Source organism: Melampsora larici-populina, assembly GCF_000204055.1.
Source record: "Melampsora larici-populina 98AG31 unplaced genomic scaffold MELLAscaffold_9, whole genome shotgun sequence".
Taxonomy (NCBI): domain Eukaryota; kingdom Fungi; phylum Basidiomycota; class Pucciniomycetes; order Pucciniales; family Melampsoraceae; genus Melampsora; species Melampsora laricis-populina.
Genome location: NW_006768773.1, coordinates 999,512 through 1,020,283, shown reverse-complemented (window position 1 = coordinate 1,020,283; position 20,772 = coordinate 999,512). Strand labels below are relative to the sequence as shown.

Here is a 20,772-nt window from a genome sequence, read left to right as displayed (position 1 = left end):
GGTCTATAGCAATTTTTACACTGTATTTTTTTACACTACATATTGAGTGTAAAAATAATGAGTGTAAAATTGTAGGTAGATGGAGCCACCCTACACTTTTACACACAAACATTTACATACAAAATCTTTGCACTCCAGGAATTTGGCCGGATTGAGTGTAAAAATGCATTTACACCCATGTAATCTACACTTTTACACTCATTATTCTAACTTAACACAAGTCCCAATTCTTGCAGGGGCTTTCTTACCTTTGCAAGCTTTGTGCCCTGGAGAGGGACTTGCAAATTATTGGCTGTTTTTGGTGTGCCAGCAGGGACCCAAAAGCCCCTACTCTTTTACAATCTTGCATCTTCTGTAGTTTGCGCAATGCACAATTTCTGAGTAGATAAAAATCTGCAGGACACTAAGGGCACGTTCACTTAAGCAATTTCTGGGAAGAAATCACATTCTGCAAAATTTCAAGTGTCTATTTGGTGGATCATGTTTCTTTTTTGGATTAAACAATTCACAGAATGTGATTTCTGCTCAGAATTTCCTTAAGTGAACGCGCCCTAAGATGAGCAACTTTGGTTTTTGAACAAAGTTGATCAATTGAGTATTGATCCTCTTGGAAGAGCAATAAGAATGGGTTATTCGGATTGTTTTTAAATTTTGTTTTAAAGGTACAGTCACGAAATTTCAAATTTCAAAATCTTTTCTTCATTTTTGAGAGAGCTCAGAGTGAGATACAAGAAATCTGAATAGACAGATCTGCAGACAATGCTTACAAGTATCTCCAGTTCAAATGAGCACGGGGGTTGATTGAGAGGAAGTGGGTGTTTTTTTGTTTTAAAAAAACCCCTCTGCCAAACTGTCATTTTAAAGGCCCTGCCGACACACTGGAGAAGGCCAATAATTCCTAAGTCCCTCTCCCAGACACCCGAGCTTGCGAGGAAAAGTGTCTGGGCCACAGAGGGACTTGGAAAAATCTTGTAACCCATTATAAAGTGCTTCAAGGAAAAGCACCTTGTGCTTTTGAAAAAGCATCAAAGGACAAGTTGAAAGCAACCTGTCCTTTGAAATGGATTATCAACCATGAAAGTTCAATTGTACACTCAGCTTTTCTCTTTGGGTGTAAAGCAAAGGTGTAATTTTTGAAATTGGTGGAAACAAATGGGTGTAAAATTCAATCTGAGTTGGCTCATATGGAATTTTATGCACAAATATTTTGACACTCACTATCTGGTGGAAAGAATCTGGGTAGAAAATTTGATATTGCTGGCTTCGAGATCCAATTTTCCACCCTAGTTTTTCCACCTCTCGTTTTTCACTCGCAAGAAAAAATGGAAAAAAGGTGGAAAATTGCATATGACCCCCCAGGGTATGCAATTTTCCACCCCTCGGGTTTTTACACCACAAAACGGGTGGAAAGAAAAGGGTGGAAAAATCTCCCACCCCTTTTTCAAGCTAAGATAAATCATAAGTTTATTGTCACGACTGACCAGAATCAAACATCAAAAAGAAATCATGTCTCAAGACTCAAACTTTGTAAACAACCACAAGATTTCACCTTTTAAAGAACTCTAACTCACCCCTACAATCCCGGGTTCTTCACCGACTTTCTCTTTATGGATTCACACAAAATGATTCGGAGGGATCATCCCTCCCTCACGGTCTCATCCATTATGACATCATAACAGCGGAAATGACTGTGCTCCATGCAGCTTTGAGCAGGGCTCTGCGTTGCGCGGGCCGCTACATAATGTCGCACCATGGGTCAGCCGACCGCCTGCGTGATACAACTAAAGGCGCTCAATTTCAAAATACAGACAGGCGGTCACCCGACTGGTTCCAGCAGCTGACATGGCCAGAGCTGTTGAACCATCATTTGATTGCCAGATGACCATTCTTGCTTGGGGCACTAAATTATGTCTGTCCTGAAAAATTGAGTATACAAAGCTGATCAACACGGCATTGGCAAAGGGAACAGGCGCACAACAGCTTGCTTTAGCTTTCACACAGAAAATTTTTGGCTCGTCATATTGCAAAAAGAGTGGATTCAGTTTAAGAAATTCTACTTGATAGATTCTATAGGCCAAAAACATGAATGAAAAATGCAATCACAATTTTCTGGGTTGAATACAATTGGTGTGATGATGCCCCATTTATTGACCCTCAAAAATCACTACTCACAAGTGCCACTTCATGTGTGCCTGCCAAGTTCATGTCTTCCAATGGCAAATTGAAGTCAAAGTTTGCTTTGATCTCTTCAAAAGTCCTCTCACCATTGGATAACTCAACATCTTTGCCATATACAAGTTTATAAAACCTTCATAAGAAAATCTCAGTTCAGCCAAAATGGTATGAATGAAAATTCAGGAGAAAGTATTTATGATGTTGTATCATTGCCATTTTTTGATTGCCACTGAATTGAGAGCTTCCCATATGGAGCTGGATCTTTTACCAATTTGGTATATTCATGCTGCTTCTCACCACTTTGTGTGCTTGATAATAAGAGTGGCAATAATTATCAGAATATTTAGATTTCTAATTCTGTTTGATTTTTGGGCAAGCGAGGGGAAGGGTGAAAGGGTGTTTGACCTTAAGGTTCATCATATGGCTCAGTGTTGGAATCAGTCACAAGTTGGCAGTTGGTGATTGGATATTTGAATGCTCTCACAATACATGCAACCATGTTCCATGTGTCCTTTGGTGAATTTATCACAGGTATCTTCTGCTTAAATATACATGGCTCACAATACATTGCTATGTTTCATGGATGATTAGATGGTTAATACAAGATCCAAGCATGCTCCATGCAGCCAGGCAAGCCGGGGTTGTGTTGTCAACCAAGGAATCATCCATATTGGTTTATGATGATTTTTCCTCACCCAAAAGAATGTATTGTCAGCCGTTTTCAGAACATCCCAAAAAGGGTTGAGACCTGGCTGTTGTTACATACATGATGGAGCACTACAAATGTGTTCATGCAAGGGCTTTTGTCAAGGCTGCCACTATACTATACTAAACTATACTGAGATTATTGGTATAGTATAGTTCAACTATACTGTACTTGAGCTATACTCAGTATAGTATAGTATCAACTATACTGTACTTGATAGTAAAACCATACTTAGATATACTATACTATACCTCAGGTTGTGGGTGCGGCCCAAAAAACATGCTTTGGCACACCAATTTATGGGTGCCTAGGTGTCAAAGAGATCTGCAAAATTGGGGTTGGTGTGCCTTTCCAAAAAGCACACCAGATCTTTGGAGTTTTATGTCCTATCCTTGCTGTGAGCTTTGAAGACAGCTTTTTTTAGCTTTTCTCTCCTCCAAAAGGTAATTTTGTGGTGGTAGATAGCTCTAGCAATACAAACTTAGAATAAATGACAATGTAAAAACAAAATTTTGGTTGTAGTTATTTTTTTTGTAAGAAAACACGTCCTGTGTGCCAAGTGGCGCCTTGGCGCAAAAAAATACAAAAAACACACCGCAGCGCGCCCACAATCTGAACTATACCATGCAGTATAGTTGAAAAAGCTGATGGAAAACATGTATAACCCTTGTCAAAGTATAGTTGATCAATCAATACTATACTGAGTATATTTGAGTAAAGTATAGTTCCAACTTACAATTCAAAATATACTATACCCAAATATGCCTATACTAGTATAGTATAGTGGCAGTGCACCCTTGCTTTTGTGAAGTCTCAGTTTGCTCATATCCGACTTCATGTGACTTCCTTACATCCCATTTTTGAAGTTCCTGCCCCATCAGAAGCACCAATGACTTGGTAAGTTTTGATTGAAGTATTGACAGCCCAAGACTTCCTTGAGGCTCATACCAAGAGTTATTCTCCCAAAGGCACATACAGAGGGGCAGCTGTGGAATTTGTCAGGGTGAATGTAGAGTCTCATGTTGTTTATTTCAATACTCATGAATTTATTCTAGGTTCAGCTTTGGTGCCTTGCCCAGCACAAGGGGTTTGAATTTAACTTTCCAGCTGTGTTTGCTATTGGCAACCGCCAGGTGCCCTGGCCTTTTTGGATGTTGGTACAAAAGATTTCTGCAAGAGAGCAATACAAGATACAGCAATTGGTAAGTGGGTTTGCCAAACTTTGTTTTGTGTTCCTCACCTGATTACCTGACATAGTATCATATAGCGTCTCTTCAACATTGCTATCACAAGTGAAAGAAATCCTGTGGTGCCAGATCTGAACCAATCAATCCTCAGGATGAGTATTTATATCAGGATGAGTATTATATCAGGATGAGTATTTATATCAGGATGAGTATTATATCAGGATGAGTATTGATATCAGGATGAGTATTGATAGATATTTTGCAAAACCCCTATCCATAAGCTTAACTCACCCAATTTGATATGACAAGCAGATCAAGTGCGCTTTGACAGCAAAACACTACAATTTCACCAAAGATGATATCACCTGCATAGCACTCCTGGTAAGTCAGTCTAATCTTGTCAAAGGCTTGAGTATTTCTTGTTAAGATCCTTGGATCCAACAGTGCTTGATTGGATTCCAGTTGGCTTTCATTGGAACACATTCAAATACCTCCCCCCATGTGCCTTTGGTATATATTGTTAATAAACTACCTCCCAGATTCACACCTCTTGAGGATAGCATATGGCTGCTGGTTGATGACCATCTCAACATGATAGCAACTACAATTACAGAACACAATCTAGCAAAGTAAGTCACTTTATAGGTTGATTCATACATCATACTCATCCACCGAGTTTTTTGTCAAGCAGATACATTGGTCTTTTTCTATCTGTTATCAGACTGTAATCACACCAAAGCCTTTTGAGAGATAATCAAATCAGTTACTTTTCATCTTAAAATATGTGATTTTGGTCCTTTGAAATAATCAGATATATTTCACTTTGGGGCCTTATCAGTACTCAATTCAAGAGAAATCTTTCTGATTGACTTGTTTTAGAGGGGAAGTCCTTAGACACTTTCTATCAATTCTTTATTACTTGTATATTGTACCCTTCATGCTCTGTATAACCCTTGTTGGAATTCCACATACAACATTGGCTCACATTCTTCCAAAAGAAAAACACACACCTTTGCTCTTGCATACTAGATGGCTGATTTTTCAAGGTAAAGTGGTCTATTTGTCTTTAGAGTCTTAGATATTGTGTCTTGAATAAACCTATTACGCACCTGAAAAAAGATTGACCACATCACAGGGTATTGGTAGGGCCCCTGACATTGGGTCCACAATGATTTGTCAGTTTGTTTTGACTTTGTCTTGAACTGCTCACAAAGGCATAGACAACAGCAATTCTGAACCTTGGAAGCTTGAAGCTCCTGAAGATTGTACCACTGTTTAGATTCATCAGTGCTCAGTATTCTTCAGTTACCTATTCTGCCTCAACATCCTTTAATTTCTTCCATTTCAAGTTACTTGAGTATCAAATTCTTGATGAAACCTATCAAGAATCAACATTTCCATGTGGCAGCTGCTCAACAACAAGCACACACAGACTGCCTTTGAAGCATAGAGCCGACTTGTGTGTGCTTGTACCCAAGCAAAGACCACGCGGACAAAGTGAATAAGGTCTGGTGCCCCTGACAATGTAGTGGAATAGGGCCAATTTGCAATTCTTTCTCTTTTGAATGGAGTTTCAGATGAGCACGCTACAGTAAATTTGACATATTGATTGATATTATTGGACTGTTAGGAGCACATTCTACGTGCTCAATCATGAGCCTGAGGAGAATGATCTTGGTCTTGATATACTTCAGTATTGTTCCAGAGGTGTTGAGACAGTTCAACATGTTTGGCACCTACTCAGAATAGAGTTCTGCTGAGTGTTGGGTTGTGTTGGTTCTGTGCAAAAAAAATCTGAAGAAACTGCAAAGACTGGATGGCCCCCAACGTAGGGAGCCTTACCAACAGGCATGGTGTATCAGGATGTTTTTTGCTTTGAGGATTAAGTGAAGACATCTAGTGTGGATATTTATAATGTTGGATATTATATGGTCACAATCAAAAAATTCTTGTGCTTCTCTTCCTGTGAACATATAATGATGGAAACATAATCATTCTCCGGTTGTGATCAGATGGTGGATCAGATTGACATTCTTTTACCCAACCCCTTACCATATTAATGTATTCTCATAATGCTAGTCTGCTCAAAGGCAAAACTTCTGAACATTCTCAAGCTCAGGTCTGCATTCAAAATTGTCTCTTTTGTTCATCCTCAATGCTATGTATACATTTTATGCATCTATCAATATTCTGACCTCTATCAGATTTTTTTCAATGAACTTGGTTTAGTTTGGAATTGAGGTGAAATTTACCCCAATCTTGAACATTTATCATCAGAAAACCTACCTCTAATTCACCAGATACTTCAAAACTTTTCACTGATCTGCTAATCTGCTGATCTGCTGATCTGCTGATCTGCTGATCTTGTAAATGGTTGTTGTTTCTCACTGATGAAATTTTGATGTTCTGTATCTTGAATATGAAACCTACCATTGATGGGATCATCCAAGTGGTCTTTTATTTTTCACTTCCCAGACCAGATGTTCATTTGTTTGTCATTTCTTCTCTTGCTCTTGGGATTCCCAAAACATAAAGACATAGTTCATATGGCAGTCAAATTGCCAATAAATTTACATGTCAAGTTTTCTTGCATATGCACAGTAGCTTTTTATTTTACTTGTTTCTTCAACTTCATTGGATTGGCTTCAAGTCTGACATGTCTAATTAAACTCACTGCCTATGTGGAATTTATTTATTTTACACGAAGTATCAAGATGTATTTGGAAGAATTGAAGGCTGGCAGTTGTAGGCCTTGTAATCAAGCAGTAAGAGTATCCTACCACCAGAAGATGGTCCATTTATTTGTCTATGCAGCAGCATATCCATGCATACTTCAAAAACCTTGATAATGTAAACTCTGAAAAGTTTGATGAAGCGTTGGTTTCAAGAGACAAAATATTTTTTCAATTAGACTGTTGTTTATTATTAATAAATTGGAAAAATAAAATAAAGAATAAGGAGAAAACAACTTGATTGAAAACAACAAACAAACAAAATAATTGAAAAGAATCTATCAAAAAGATACATTGATGTTTGTTAAATTCTTGATAGCTTTGTCAAGTTTAAGAGGAGTGTACTTGACAAATTCATTCTGAATCTACAGAAGTTTCAAGATGGATATCATACCAATAGAAAAGTTTGAACTACATATAACCAAATAGGGTTTGAAACTTTTTAAAGATCAGAAACAAAAAATGAAAACAAACCACAAGACTTGGAATCTAAACACTCGGAATCTATATTCCTCCTGGAAATTCAACTCGAAAAGAAAAAGTAGAAAGACAAACAATACTCTGTTCAAATAAGAAAGACATCTATAACTGACGAGGTTTTTTGAGGGGGAAAAACAATCTAGAAATCCATTGCGTTCAACTATCAATTTTTTTTTCGATTTTCCTTTGCTTCCTATTCCTTCCTTTTTGCAGGATATTTTAAGTTTAGATTTTCTATTTAGTTTTATAAAAAAAATTAAACCCATTGATTAGAATCATTAAATTCATTATTGTATCCATTTTGATTTCCGAGGTTTTGAACAAATGGTATAGTTGATTGACTTAAAGCTTCATTTTCGTTCAAGAATTGTCTTAGTGCGCTTTGTGCCGTATCAATAGAATCTGATGATTCGGTGGAACTCGAAAAGTCATTAGACATATTGGTTTGGGTATTCTGGTTCAATGCCTTGTTCAAAAGCTCTTGTAGTTTCGCGAAAAGGGCCACCGAATTATCTGGGGAGGGATTAGACATTGTTGAGCTCGAAAGGCTCTGGGGTTTGAATACGACTGGGGTAGATGACCGATAGCTGTGTGAGGTTCCTGTCGGACTACTAGCGGTATCAAAAGATGCTCGAGACAATCCATCGGATAAGTGGCCATGTTCATTTCCGATTACGCTAGTGTTGCTATGATTTCCCGGGTCGTATGAACCATTAGAGAGCTCGTGTGAGAACATAGTTTCGAACCCGTAAGTTCCATCTTGTTTGGGAGAGGTCGATTGCGAGTTAGGGTATGCTAGGTGAGGGTTGAACGCAGTGCTCGGTGTAGCCATGGCGGAGTCGATCGGTTGATGCAAAAAATAATCAGAAGCGAGGGCTGTGTTGATTGTGAGTGGAGGAGGTCCTATATTCTGATTTGGATTTACAAGGCGTTTCTGATTCATTAATTGCCCATTTGGTGCATTCAGTGTAATGTCATTATGCACATTGAGCGTTTGCGAGGCATGCTCTGAGCTCGACATTGAGAGAGGTGGAGAGGGTAGGGGATAGTCTAATGTCGAGATGATACCACCTGAGAGGGAACCTTGCACGAGTGGTGCAGGAGATTGGCTTGACTGGTTCGTGATAGCTAGCAATGAATGTGCATGATCATCATTCTTGATTTCCTGTGAATGTGAAATAGATAGCTGCGTGCTCATTGCATTCCATTCGGAGCCATCCACAGAAGGAGATAGATTGGAATTGTACTCTGAAATCGGATCGGTAGTCTGAAAATGACCTCTTTGCTTCTCGGAAAGTCTGACAAGGTTGATGGGAATAGGATCAGATTCCGATCCATCTAGGTAGACGGCTACTACCTTGCAAACGACGCGGGTGACAACTGATTCTTTAGCTTTGTAATGATGTTGTGTACTCTTCTTCACCTGAACAGTGCTACCTATCTGGATTTCTGACTTGGGCTCTTCCACAACGTCTTGGAAAATATCAGCTGTGGTTCGCGTCTGACTGCTCTCGATATGAAGGGCAATAACCATTCGGTAAGTACGCTTGCTCACAAGAAGTGGTTGCTAGAGGTGACAAATCATTGTGCTTACATTCTTCTAGTGGTCAAGTGCATAGGCTCAGGATCAGAGCTACCTCCCTCGGATTCCAGAGGTCGTTTTTTTCGCTTCTTCAATCCCTGTTGAGCCCTGGCCGCCGCCGCTGCAGCTCTCATTAAGCTCCCATCTCTGAGGTTCCGTGATAAAAAATTCATCAAGAAAATGATCAGTCTCAAGAAGATAAAGAAATTCTTCAAGATGAAGGAGGTGGTCGCTTACAAGCATTCTACATCACCTCGCTCGCATCGCTCGCATCTAGAAATAGGTTTGTTTGATTCAATATCATCTTTACGTGATGGAAGTAGCACTCAGAAAAAAGTCAATGCTCACTTCTCTTTACCAGGGTTAAACACACATTTGATCTTCAACTTTCGGCATAGGTCTGGAAATACACCATCATAAGGAGGTCGAGATACTTCAATTAGTATCGTGAGATCTTGTCAACACGGAGCAGGACTCCGGACATTGGAGCCTCAGAAAAAAATATCAAAGGAAAATGTGACGCACCACATGCGAAATTCTGTTTACGAGCGTGGCGCTCTGGAAGTGGTTTAGTCGATGGCTGATCTGTTCTACTTTTCTTCCTCCGAGGAACTTCGGAGTCGCAAGATGTGTGCGATGTGGCCGTCAGTGTATGTGGCTCAGTACAGATGTTTGTATCTTCAAGAGAGCGCTTCCGCAGAGCCTTGGGAGATAGATGGAAATTATTGATAAGTGTGGTATCGTATCCTTCTTTCATGTCATGCGGGTGACAGACAGGCGATGTTTTAGGTTGAAGATATTGACCGAGTGATTCTGGTTCTTGAAGAAACGCTGACCAGTCCTGGAACTTCGAAGTAGGACTCGAATCAAGGCAGTGAATCTGGTTGAAATAGTCGATTGTGGGCGTTGAACTTAGCATGATTGAGCAGTTTACTGGGCGTTGAAAAGTCCGATAAGCTTTCGAATATGTGGCTACTAGTCCTGTGGTTTCTGCGCGTTATTGAGACCGGTCCACTGGATCTTCGCCTCTTTGTTGTCAGTTAGGTATCACCAACGGACACTACCCCGGCGATGGTAGTGAGATAAAAAGGGGAGCTCTTGACTGTATGAAAATAACTGAGCTGATGTTTTGAAGGTCCCACTCGAAATCTAATAATAGAAATCTAGTACGAGTAGATGAGAAGACAAAGAGTGAGGAATTTCTACAAGAGAATGCACGATCCAACTATGAACAGATTGGGCGTCTAAGGGTAACTTGTAATAAAATCTTTAAACCACAAGGGTGAAAAGGAACAAGAACTTGTGGAAACACGGGGTGGGAGAGGTTATAAGACTATCGTGTTATCTGGTGATCTGTTCAGGTTTTTTCTTTTCAAATCCAATTAAGAAGGCTAATTCCCTGTTCACTATAAAGCTGAGTGGCAACCTCAAGAAAGATCGGACTGCAAGGTGTTGAGGAATGGGCGTGATTGTTTTTGATCGTGCTTTGATTGAATTATAGATCGTGAGTAGTGCGTATACTCCGTAGCTGCTAGACGAAAATATTCGAAGAAAGGAGATAGTTGTGACTATCAGGTAGCATAGAAGTGTGGATTATGATGAGCGTAAGAAGTAAAGGATTCAAGCAGCGTTGCGTAAGTGCTCGTTAAGGTCAGATTCGTCGACCAATATTCTTAGTCTTTCTCGTAAGTACAGAAAAGGGAGACAAGGAAAGGAGTCTCGGATGGAAGTCTTAAAGGGTATTAAAGTGGTTGGTCTATGTAGTGCCTGTGCCTCAGGTTTTGAAAGGACGAACGCAAGCATCCCGTAGGATAACTCAAATCGCCGAAGGGAAAGGCTAAGTAGGGATTTGTAAAAAAAGACGGGGAGTTCTTACCTCAGGAATTTCCAGCAGAGAGATCTGAATAACATCGTGGAGCGACCACGCATATATCCAGATTTGAAAGGTATGGTGGTGGTGGTGGGAAATCCAGAAAATGAATTTGGATGTGGCTTTGATGATTTGAAGGGAACTAACAAAGTAGACCCACCGGGGAGAGGAGACTAAAAAAGTTAAAAATGGTCATCAACGAAAAGTTATGAACACCTCTCTCTCTGTATCTGTCGTCTGTCTTATTTTCTCTCTGCTCGCCCGTCTCTTTGGAAATTGAAGCTAAAGGATGATGACCAGCCGATTTGCAATCAACCTGATTATCGAAAGGACATTTGATTAAATCGCATCAATTGGTGAGCCATGGCAAAGGCATGTGAACGAAAGGAAAACTATCGGCGTCTCGAACGAACATCCTATGATCGAAAGTTCCTCAGGAGTTTCGATCTCAAGCTTTTCATGCCTGAGTTCACTCCTCATCGTCAGTATGACTGAATCTGAGTTGGTCTTTTGGCTGATATACTGAGCTGGACTGAGAAAGCAGCGCGCGGATGGTTTCGCCGCGGTAAAGAGTCATCACCCAATCAAGCGGGAACATGCATGTCATCATCCTATGACAGACATTGATTGAAATCCTTTGGATGTGTTTCAAAGAGTTAAAATCGAATCATGATTGATTTCTATCAGGAGTTCGTTCTGATGGAGGTTGAGACTAGTGAAATGACTGATGGGGAGGAGTACAAAAGCTGTTTGATGATTTGTTTATAAAGAACTCTAATTTTGTATTTTTTTCAGTCATCGATTGGTAACTTTGACTGGTGAGCTGATGAAAAATCATCTTATCATCTTACACGCCATCAGTTACAATTCATTCATTACTTATGTACTCGTTCTTTATCATCTCTCCGACTTTGACGTTGACTAAATAATTCATTGGGGAAGCTCTGTTGGTTCTTCTCAAAACTGTTGTTTATACAACTTCAACTTCAACCTCAACTTACTCCTGTTAGTCATCCAAAACTAAATATGATTTGGGTTTTTCAATCATTCCTGAACCGAATATACTTGTCAAGAATGACCTCCTTGGGATTTACCTCCAACACTTCTCTTACTGACACCCCAACTGCTACTAGGCTGGTAGATCCTTTTTATTTCTACATCTCCCAAGTCCGTACAATTCTGTTTTGAAGAGTCACCGTCTTCACTGATTTATGATAGCCAAAATAAGAAGTTGACCATCATGGATTCCAAAAATGGTGCTATTGACTTCCTACTATCCAAAGAGATACTGCTTTTTGTCAAGACACTTCTTCAGTATGAGGCAGTCAGCTGAGTGTCCATTTCTATACCCTTGTCTATAGATTTCATGTGCCTCAGACTTACTACGTTTATACCGACCGCCAGAATTCCTAATACCTATTGCAACATCAGTCTAAAGTTCGCCAACGTCGTGCTGAGTAATATATACCAGTACTCAAACTTGATAAACATAAACTATCGGAGGTGTGGTGTTTGGTGTGCAGTTGTCAAATCTGAACGTACCACCCGTGTGGCATGAGCCATAACTAGTAACAAGCTGAGAGGAATACACCAAGTTGGATTCAGAAGCATATGTATGTGTATATAGAGCTCGCAGTACCAACGTCGTGCATCCATCCTAAGATGTGGTCAGGGTATCGATCGCCAACAGGCAAGATATCGAATGATCGAAATCTCTATTTCATCAAGCGGTGCAGGAGACCTTTGGTTGGTTCAGTCGGAGGAATCGGTTGTAGGCAGAATAAAGGAATGCGCATCGGTATGAAAATGTTGCAGTTTCAAAGTCTCGGTGGGTCGCCGAAAATTAAATCAATCGACTTCGGACTCACGCCGCATACAGTCAAATGTCACTCCTCAATCACAGCTCGGTACCATGTCACGACCATTAGGCTGCCTACAACTATTCCTGATCTCACAAATTGTCGACCCAGATGATTCAGACAACTCCAACATTTCCGTGTAAGTAGAAGCTATCATCAACATGTACATTTTAAAACACCGCGAAGACCGCCAGCATATCAACTCAAGCTTCGAGATGAGACCCATGCACTGTAGTGACGTTTTTCAATCTGCTTGAGTGGAGGAGTGAGGGGTGAGATATCTCAGCTGCTAACGGCCGTCATCTTGAGAGTTACGATCGGCTTGCAATCCACCGAGTTGGACTACATCCTACCCACTACACCCAACCGCAAGATACGGTTTTTAGCTTAGTCAAAGAGCCTAAAACAAGACGAGTGGGACAGAACAGTAGGGAGCGAGGAGTACATGAGTAATGCGCCATTGACAGCGAGTCAGGTTGCCATAACGTCGCGAATCCCCCATGAAAGGCTGTACGTTGCCTATAAGTTGCGGTCATCTCGGTTTTCCATATGGTACATACATACATAATTGCAAGCTTACCCAACGAATAATTCTAACTTTATAGTCTTGTGTCGAACTGACTTCCATCTTAAAATCTATAAGGTTACTTACAAGTCAACAGTGGCAAGGTAATCTTGAGGAGCAAAATCAATTCTCTTTGTCCAGCAACCTTGTCCGCTGGATGTACAAACATCAGGTTGATCCAAGCTGGCTGGGTCATCCCACGCAAACGGATACGAATCAAGCTACTAAATTATGAGCTATTATGAGCCATCATCGACCGCATACACACAACTATTCCAGGTTTGTAGACCTTGCCGTCCCACTGATCAACTCATGGGGAGGTTGAAGAAAAATGCTTAGCTGTATAACGTTTCGGCATGCGGTCCGTTTCCTCTGCTCTTCGAAGATATCAATAGAGTTCATGACCAGCAATCAAGGCTCGAACTAATTGGAGAACCTACGCAGTCTGTATATATTCAATGGCTTGCCAGGGTGTATTCTACCTGAAAGAAATCATACTTAGTTTTTCATGAGGTGACATCCAAAGTGGGCGCTTTCGCAAGCCAGGCCACAAGACCCTACATGCAATCATCTCTTCATCACATCGCGATACTCTGAAATTCATCTGAAGCTTGCAAGACATCTTGAGGACAGGGGACGTGGCGTATGCGCAGCATCAATGACTTGATGCGCTAGACTGGATGGCAAGGAACATGATACCCTTCGAAAACCCGGCTCAATAGTAATCAGGAGGCAGAAAGAAAAAGGTTAGCAGGATCGTCACAGAAGAAATTATTGGGACCCTATTTTCCCATCAACATGCTACTTTTGATCATGCTGCCTCCTCATCGAATTCTATGTATTCGCCCTATTTTATTTGCAGACTAAGTTCTATTGACAAGGCTTCTTAGTTATGATACAGATAGGCTGGCGCTTTTACTGTCACCCAGTGAGTCCAGTAATATGTACTCGTCTCTACGCTTGTCTCTAGGAAAGAAAAAACTCACTCGGAACGCTCACGGCTAGGTTTCAAAAATTCTTTTGGTGAGCAGCATAGGCTACTTGAACCTTTAGATCAATAGCCATGATTTACAGTGCAGAACGACAGAAAAATATACACGTAGCGCCAACATGATTCAGCTCACATCCCTTTGAGTGCAGAAATTACTGAAGAATGTCCTCGAAGATTTGAAAAGTTGAGAATTAAGTACGAGCAGGCTATAAAATACAATACTAATGGCTGAGAGCCCTTAGTGCAATGCCAAATCAGACGTCTGGGAATGGTGAACTGGTCACTGAAAAGATGATCCCGGGCTGAGATTTTTGACACGTACCTTGATATGGTATCAAAGCTTTCAGAACTTCATATTAGTCCAAGCAGTCTCTGCCAAACCGATCTATATAACGTACAAAAGGTAATATCAGTGTCAGGAGCGAATTGCTTCATCATAGAACCAAAATGGAACTCCGAGTCTAACCCTGTAATTTTCTGAATCATATACAACATAATATCTCTCGTGTCCTTTCATTCCAACTAAATTGACAGTTAAGATAAGTCCACAAGTCTTGGATCTTCTCACATGATAGATCTCACAAACTTACAGATAAATGATGCAATCTTGGGAAGTGTCCCTTGACCAGGTGTTATGTACGAATATCGATAGCTGTCGTCAGGAAGCACGCCTTCAGGTATCAATTGAGCTTCAGGATTCAAACACCAGGGGCGCTGATCACTTGCTGTGAAGCACAAGTCATTCATCTGACTAATTGACGTCTTTGGGATCTTCAATAAGTGAGGATTTACGTCCCATTCCGGATTGTTCTTGACAAAATCATCATGATCCCAAATTGCACCTGGGATTGATGCTACATACTTGGAAAATAAGTCATCTGATAGAGTTGGCGCAAGTGTGAAGCCTAGATAGGATACAAGATTAGCTTTTCATGATTATTGTGGAAATTGACGAGTAACTTACCAGTATCGAATATACCTTGGATTGGGCCTGGACTCAGGGCTGTTTTTCCATAACTTATGGTGACCGTCCAATCCCACCAACTACGAGATAATTTAAGCATCACCTATCAAGCCTTTATCATATGCCCGCTGGATTTGGAAGATCCATTGAAAAATACACACTGTCCATTTGTCTGACAATTATACCAATATAACTGGCCAATAAATAGTGAAGGTTCTATACCACCAAAGGTGATCACACCATTTTTTTCTGGTGTCATTGAGCGAGTCGGTTTGAATGAGAGCTAACGTGCATGATATGGAGACGTCTTTGCATAAGAATAATAGCATGTAGAGGCAAGGAACACAAAACTTACCGAGAACATATTCTTTTCAAGAAAACCACTATTCCACATGTACGTCATCAGCGTCCGATTTTCAACCACCGAGGGATCATCCTTTGGGGCAGGGTTTAGCCCTATCACTCCATCGTAACCATCGATCCCCTAAAGACATTCGAAGTATCCCGGAATAATCTCATCAGATTTTGCTCATGTTCCCTTGATTGATAGCACGTGGAGGAATGCAGAGGTCATGAAGTGTGTACGTACCACGGATGTGGCAGCCTTTGCAATGGTAACTTGCGGGATTTCGATTCGTTCATTCCCATTTTCCGACTCGAAGGTGATGGTGTCATTGACATAAGAACCCCGTACAAACCCAACTCCGTAGTTGATGCGCATATTTATATGTAGATCAACCGTCGATTTTGTCACAACGTAAGGCTTTACGGCGCCACACCATGCTACAAAGGAGCCCGTATCGAGGGCCAAATCACGGAATTGAGGCGGTTCACCCACACCCATGGGCATAGTGTAGAGGTCGATTGTATTCGTTAAGGGAATCGACAATTTTGACCTTGCTCCAATCGCGTGGCCCACTAGCACAACAGCTGCAAAACATACTTGGCATCCGATTTTTATGTATAGCATCTTGTTGACAATGACTAAGTCTCAAATCAAAATGAAATTTAAGAATCGGGATAGGGAATCACCTGATGATGATGAGAAAGAATGAAGCGTACGACAAGTAGTTATCAGTGGCTTATATGTCCATACGTATACGGCTCGAAAGGTGAAATTAAATACCAATTGGAATAATTTTGGATGTGCTAGTCTTCAAACTCATTGGGATTTCGTCCCAACCAATATGAAAACTACACGTATCATAGAAGCCTGTCAACGCGGCTGCAAGGATTTGAATGATTAAAGATGGTTACCGTGTTATGGCATAGATAGGACTTCAAAACTAAAAAGAAAACTCCCACGCATATATCTTTGTAAGTCGCATCCGAACCATTCCGCCTAGAAGCTATGCGTTCAGGGTTACCCGCCTGCATGCAGATTTGTTCGGGGTTTGTTTTCTCCACCCAAATTGCCGCTATCCTTCTCAGAGATGGAGATCTTCCACACGTGATGACCATAAATCCAAGACATAAGCTGCGGGTTTGAAATCTATTGAAAAGCCTTACATAACAGAGGGTATATCGAGGAGTTAACATACAAACAAACACAAAGGCGACTTTTTGTGTACGTGTAGAAAGCTGAACAAGGGAAACAAAAGGATTTTGTCTGTGGAATATGAGATGACATTTTTAAATCAGAAGTTGAGTTGAACTTGAAGGAATGCTTTTCAAATTTCTATTGGGCTGCCTTTTGGGGCTGCCTATGTGCAGGCACGGGGCAGGTAATCTGGGTGAATCTTTCACCTTTGACATTGAGATTTCCTTAAAAAGTTGCTTGGTTGCGTCAGGAGCAGGTTTAGAAAGCTATTTCAAGATCTTTTGTGTTAAAGCATCTTTTTCAAATTTGAACCATTCCACTGTGAAGTTTGCCTCGGTGCTGTCTTTCCGCTTGCTATTGAGCTCAAAGCTCTGTTTACAAAAGGGCGCGGAACGCGTTGCGAGCTGTGTATGTCTCCTGATTACTCGCTGTGCAGAATCTTGTTGACCGTCACTCTTAGTTGAATTCCGTCCGGAGTTTCAAAACATTCACACATGTGACTGTCTTCAGCATCCCATCATGAGAGATTTGATGAAGCCCGTATTTGTTTGTTTACCAAAGGTACACAAAGTATATGGAAATATCATTTGGTCAAAGTGTTTATATCTCAAGACGATGTGATATATGATATAGCACATAAGCTCAAGATTATGTCAACGGAGTGCTTTTGCGCAGTCCAAAATATATGCGCACCATGATGGTCTTCAAAGTGTGGAAATCCAACATTCAAGGATGAAAGTATCCAGTTACCGTATAGCATCGAGTATGTAATACTAGCAAGAATTCTTGATCGGTGACCAAACAGAACAAAGTAGCACATAGATTCTGGCCAGGAATAGACTTCAGCCGATCACCACCAAGTACCAGAATTGTATATCAAGAACAGCATCCGGCTCCGTAGTGTCGATGGTCAATGGAGATCAGATCAAGGAGTTTGTGATCATTTTTATATCATCATCATCAATTACAATTACAACATGCCATTGACCTTCATATCACCCTAACAAATAATCTAACGGTTCTTAAACATACAGTTTCACCAATTATTTCTAGCCGTCAACCAAACCACATCCACAGTTTCCATCTTAAACTCTTTAGTCAGACTAGCATCCAAAACTTTAATACTTTCCTTCTCTCTAATCTTTCTACAATATTTCAAAACCAATTCATCCATTTGTTTTTTAACTCCACCACCTGTGATAGGTTTCACAAACCTTTCAAGTTCTTCCATCTTCCATTTGTTACGAATTTCAAATAATTGTGACATTCGAGTCTTAGGTTCTGATGACAGTTTTTCAATTGGTACAATGATAAGGTTTTTTTGATCTGAAGAAATGATCGAATGAGTTTTTAATGAGTCTATTGAACAGTATTGATCTGAATATGGTTCTCCTATACGCGTTTTCCAGTCTGTGAGAAATGATTCGATGGGTGTGGTTTGAATTGTTTTATTATTTCTTGGATTCATAGGTTCGACTTGGGTAGGTTTAATGGACAAGAGTAATGATAAACCAATGACTGTTACTATCTTATTAATGTCAAATGAGATGGTCGTTTTTGAATCAAGAGAGAGATCCTGAGGTGTTTCTGTCGTCGAAGCTTGACGGGTATCATACCAACTCAAAACTTGCAGTAAGACTGATGTACTGATATTCATCTTCACCGATACGATTTCAACGAGCGGCTCGATCATAAATGGTTCATCAAGTTTGAATCCTAATTCTAAACTTGAATCAATTATTTCCTTCAAGATCTCAGCTAGATAACTTAAATTTAATATCCTCAATGAATCCTTTAATTTGATCACATTCAAAACACTAAGAAATTGTTTGATTTCTTCATCAGAAGCCCTTGTTTCATTCGAAAGAGATTGAAAAGTGATCGGTTCGATTGAATGATCATCATCATTCATATAACCCATACGTTTTTCTTCTTCATCTTCACCACTATAAGACCAAGGTTGTAATAATTCTTTAATCCGTTCAAGTCTAGTTCCAGGAAAAGAGGTGACATCAAATATTTCAATCGTTTCATTAACAGTTTGTAAAACTTCTAATGAAGATAAATTGATGTTAATTGAGTCAGGAATTGTTTTACATATCATTACACTATTACTATTTTGAATGGTTCTAAGTGAATAAGTTTTATCTTTTGTTGTAAGTACCAAATCATCTTCTAATCTACCACGTAGTTCAAGTTGATTTTGATTTTGATTTGATGGGTTGTTTAGTTGTTCTTTGATCGGATTAAGTAAAACAGGTGGTAATTCTAATAATAAATATGATATACGATGACCAGAACTTGTTGGATTGAGATCTGATTGAGATGATATTGGATAATGGTTGAGATGGTCTTGAGGTTCAATAAACTTGAGTGAATGGGATTGATTTGAAGTTGATGATGATGATGAGTTCATGCTGAGCAGTGACAATCCTTGATTCATGAACTCTTCACTTCAGTCATCAAAGCCTCCTGGTGCATGTGCATGCCGGAGAGGGATACAAGCAGCGCCTTGTTGTATCAGTGCGCCGCCCTGTGAGATGTTGGAATGCAAAGTTTTTTTTTTTTTTTTTTTTTTTTTTTTTTATGCATTGCTTAAAGTGCCTCCTGAGCCAAAGGCTATCAGGCACTAACTACTTGTGCTCCGCCTCCAGTAAAAACCCCTGTGGGGAAAAGGAAGACGTGCTGGCTGTTTGAAGTATTACAAGTGTTGGTTTATACAGATAATGGCGCTAAAGGAAGATAGGAAACATGTGTTTTGTTTAAATGGGTGGATTGGGGACATTCTCGGGTCTGTCCTCATCAATGATTGATGCCCAAACCCAGCGATTCTTAAGCCGCCAAGTCGAGTTGGTGTATTTGGCAATGCACTCAAAAGCCCGTGGGTTCTTGAGGATGTTGGTTGATTCTTGGAGTTGCAATTCGTTTAAAGCTGCCGTGAGCTTTATTCGTTGCCGTTCATATCTGTGACAGATGAAAAGGAAGTGTTCAACAGATTCATACCCTTCCTGGCAATTGCACAGGGGGTCAAAACGTTGTTGATGTTTAAAAAGGTAGGAATTTAGGTAGACATGATTGGATCTCAGCTGGGTAATTGTCACACTTTCGTGTCGATTTAAATTGCCTAACGCCTTAAGGTGTTTCTTGGGCGATGGTCGGTGTCCGAGTCGTTTGATATCTGTGTTGCTGAAGTTGTTTTCGTCCTTTTTGGACCACTCTTTGATGGCAGTTGTGAAACCCGCCAGGGTGGGAGTCGAAGTGAAAGTACTTGGAAGCTCTCGCTTTGCCAAGTTATTAGCAATCTTGTCCACAGTCTCATTACCGTGAACTCCTTTGTGGCCAGGGCACCACCTGATTGTCGTCCTCGCGTTGGCAAAAGTGCATGAGAGGTAATTGAGGATTTTGAAAGCTTCCTTCCGATCCAGGAGCGAGGCTACTGAAGGCGGGCAGTTCTTCAAGTCCATGATGACTGATTGATTATCGAGAATAATTGATATTCGTCGTGTATGTTCAGTTGCTGTTTGGAGGGCCATGGTAAGTCCCAGGTGGACTCCTTTGTACTCCGCCTGGTAAATTCCATGTAGTCGAGCCTTCCCTAAAAATTGGGCAAGTGATTTGTTAGTATTTGCGCACCACACAGCTGCAGTCGTGTTCTTTGTCGGAATTCGGGATCCATCTGTGAAAATGATCAAGTGCTCCTTGGACTGTTTGAGAAGCTTGGTGCCGGCCACTGCCAGTCTCTCTTTGTCCTGGATGATTGTAGAGAAGTTGGACGGTCGGATCAATGGTGTTGTTGGATCAACCGGCAATTGGGTGGTGTATTCATCGAATTCCTTTCCCAGTGAGTGTTGGAAGAACTGATGAAATATGTTTCGGTGGTTGGATGGGTTTGTGGTCTGTGCCTGTTGGATCACAGAGAAAAGAGGGTGATGGCTAGGCTTGGTCAGTGCTCGAGCTATGAAGTTCATGGTCCTAGCCTTTAAACGAGTTTCTGGCCTAATCAGGTTCAAATCGTGCTGTAGAAATATTTTCGGTGTTGTGTGAAGCGCTCCGAGTGCTGCTCTAGCGCAGGTATTGTTGATTGTTGTGAGGTGATCTAGGTAGTATTTTGGAGGGTCAAA

At 40.6% G+C, this 20,772-nt stretch overlaps 4 protein-coding genes across 4 annotated transcripts; 1 reads left to right on the top strand and 3 right to left on the bottom strand.

The window, feature by feature from the left end:
* Positions 1-7,536: 7,536 nt before the first annotated feature.
* On the bottom strand, positions 7,537-9,781 carry MELLADRAFT_96366 (uncharacterized protein; the record flags this gene model as incomplete). The annotated part of the gene is made up of 5 exons (XM_007407395.1): positions 7,537-8,830; positions 8,875-9,009; positions 9,100-9,135; positions 9,211-9,316; positions 9,388-9,781. The coding sequence occupies 5 exons, from the start codon at positions 9,779-9,781 to the stop codon at positions 7,537-7,539; spliced, it is 1,965 nt and encodes a 654-aa protein (XP_007407457.1).
* Positions 9,782-11,806: 2,025 nt separating this feature from the next.
* On the top strand, positions 11,807-12,982 carry MELLADRAFT_61343 (uncharacterized protein; the record flags this gene model as incomplete). The annotated part of the gene is made up of 4 exons (XM_007407564.1): positions 11,807-11,869; positions 12,360-12,530; positions 12,612-12,730; positions 12,850-12,982. 4 exons carry the CDS (start codon positions 11,807-11,809, stop codon positions 12,980-12,982), a joined length of 486 nt encoding a protein of 161 aa, XP_007407626.1.
* A 1,508-nt stretch (positions 12,983-14,490) lies between these two features.
* MELLADRAFT_104384 (aspartic peptidase A1) lies at positions 14,491-16,081 on the bottom strand (the record flags this gene model as incomplete). The annotated part of the gene is made up of 7 exons (XM_007407394.1): positions 14,491-14,532; positions 14,614-14,732; positions 14,774-15,052; positions 15,112-15,191; positions 15,273-15,394; positions 15,467-15,595; positions 15,701-16,081. The coding sequence occupies 7 exons, from the start codon at positions 16,079-16,081 to the stop codon at positions 14,491-14,493; spliced, it is 1,152 nt and encodes a 383-aa protein (XP_007407456.1).
* A 1,606-nt stretch (positions 16,082-17,687) lies between these two features.
* On the bottom strand, positions 17,688-19,067 carry MELLADRAFT_61341 (uncharacterized protein; the record flags this gene model as incomplete). Its single annotated transcript, XM_007407393.1, has 1 exon — positions 17,688-19,067. One exon carries the CDS (start codon positions 19,065-19,067, stop codon positions 17,688-17,690), a length of 1,380 nt encoding a protein of 459 aa, XP_007407455.1.
* Positions 19,068-20,772: the final 1,705 nt, after the last annotated feature.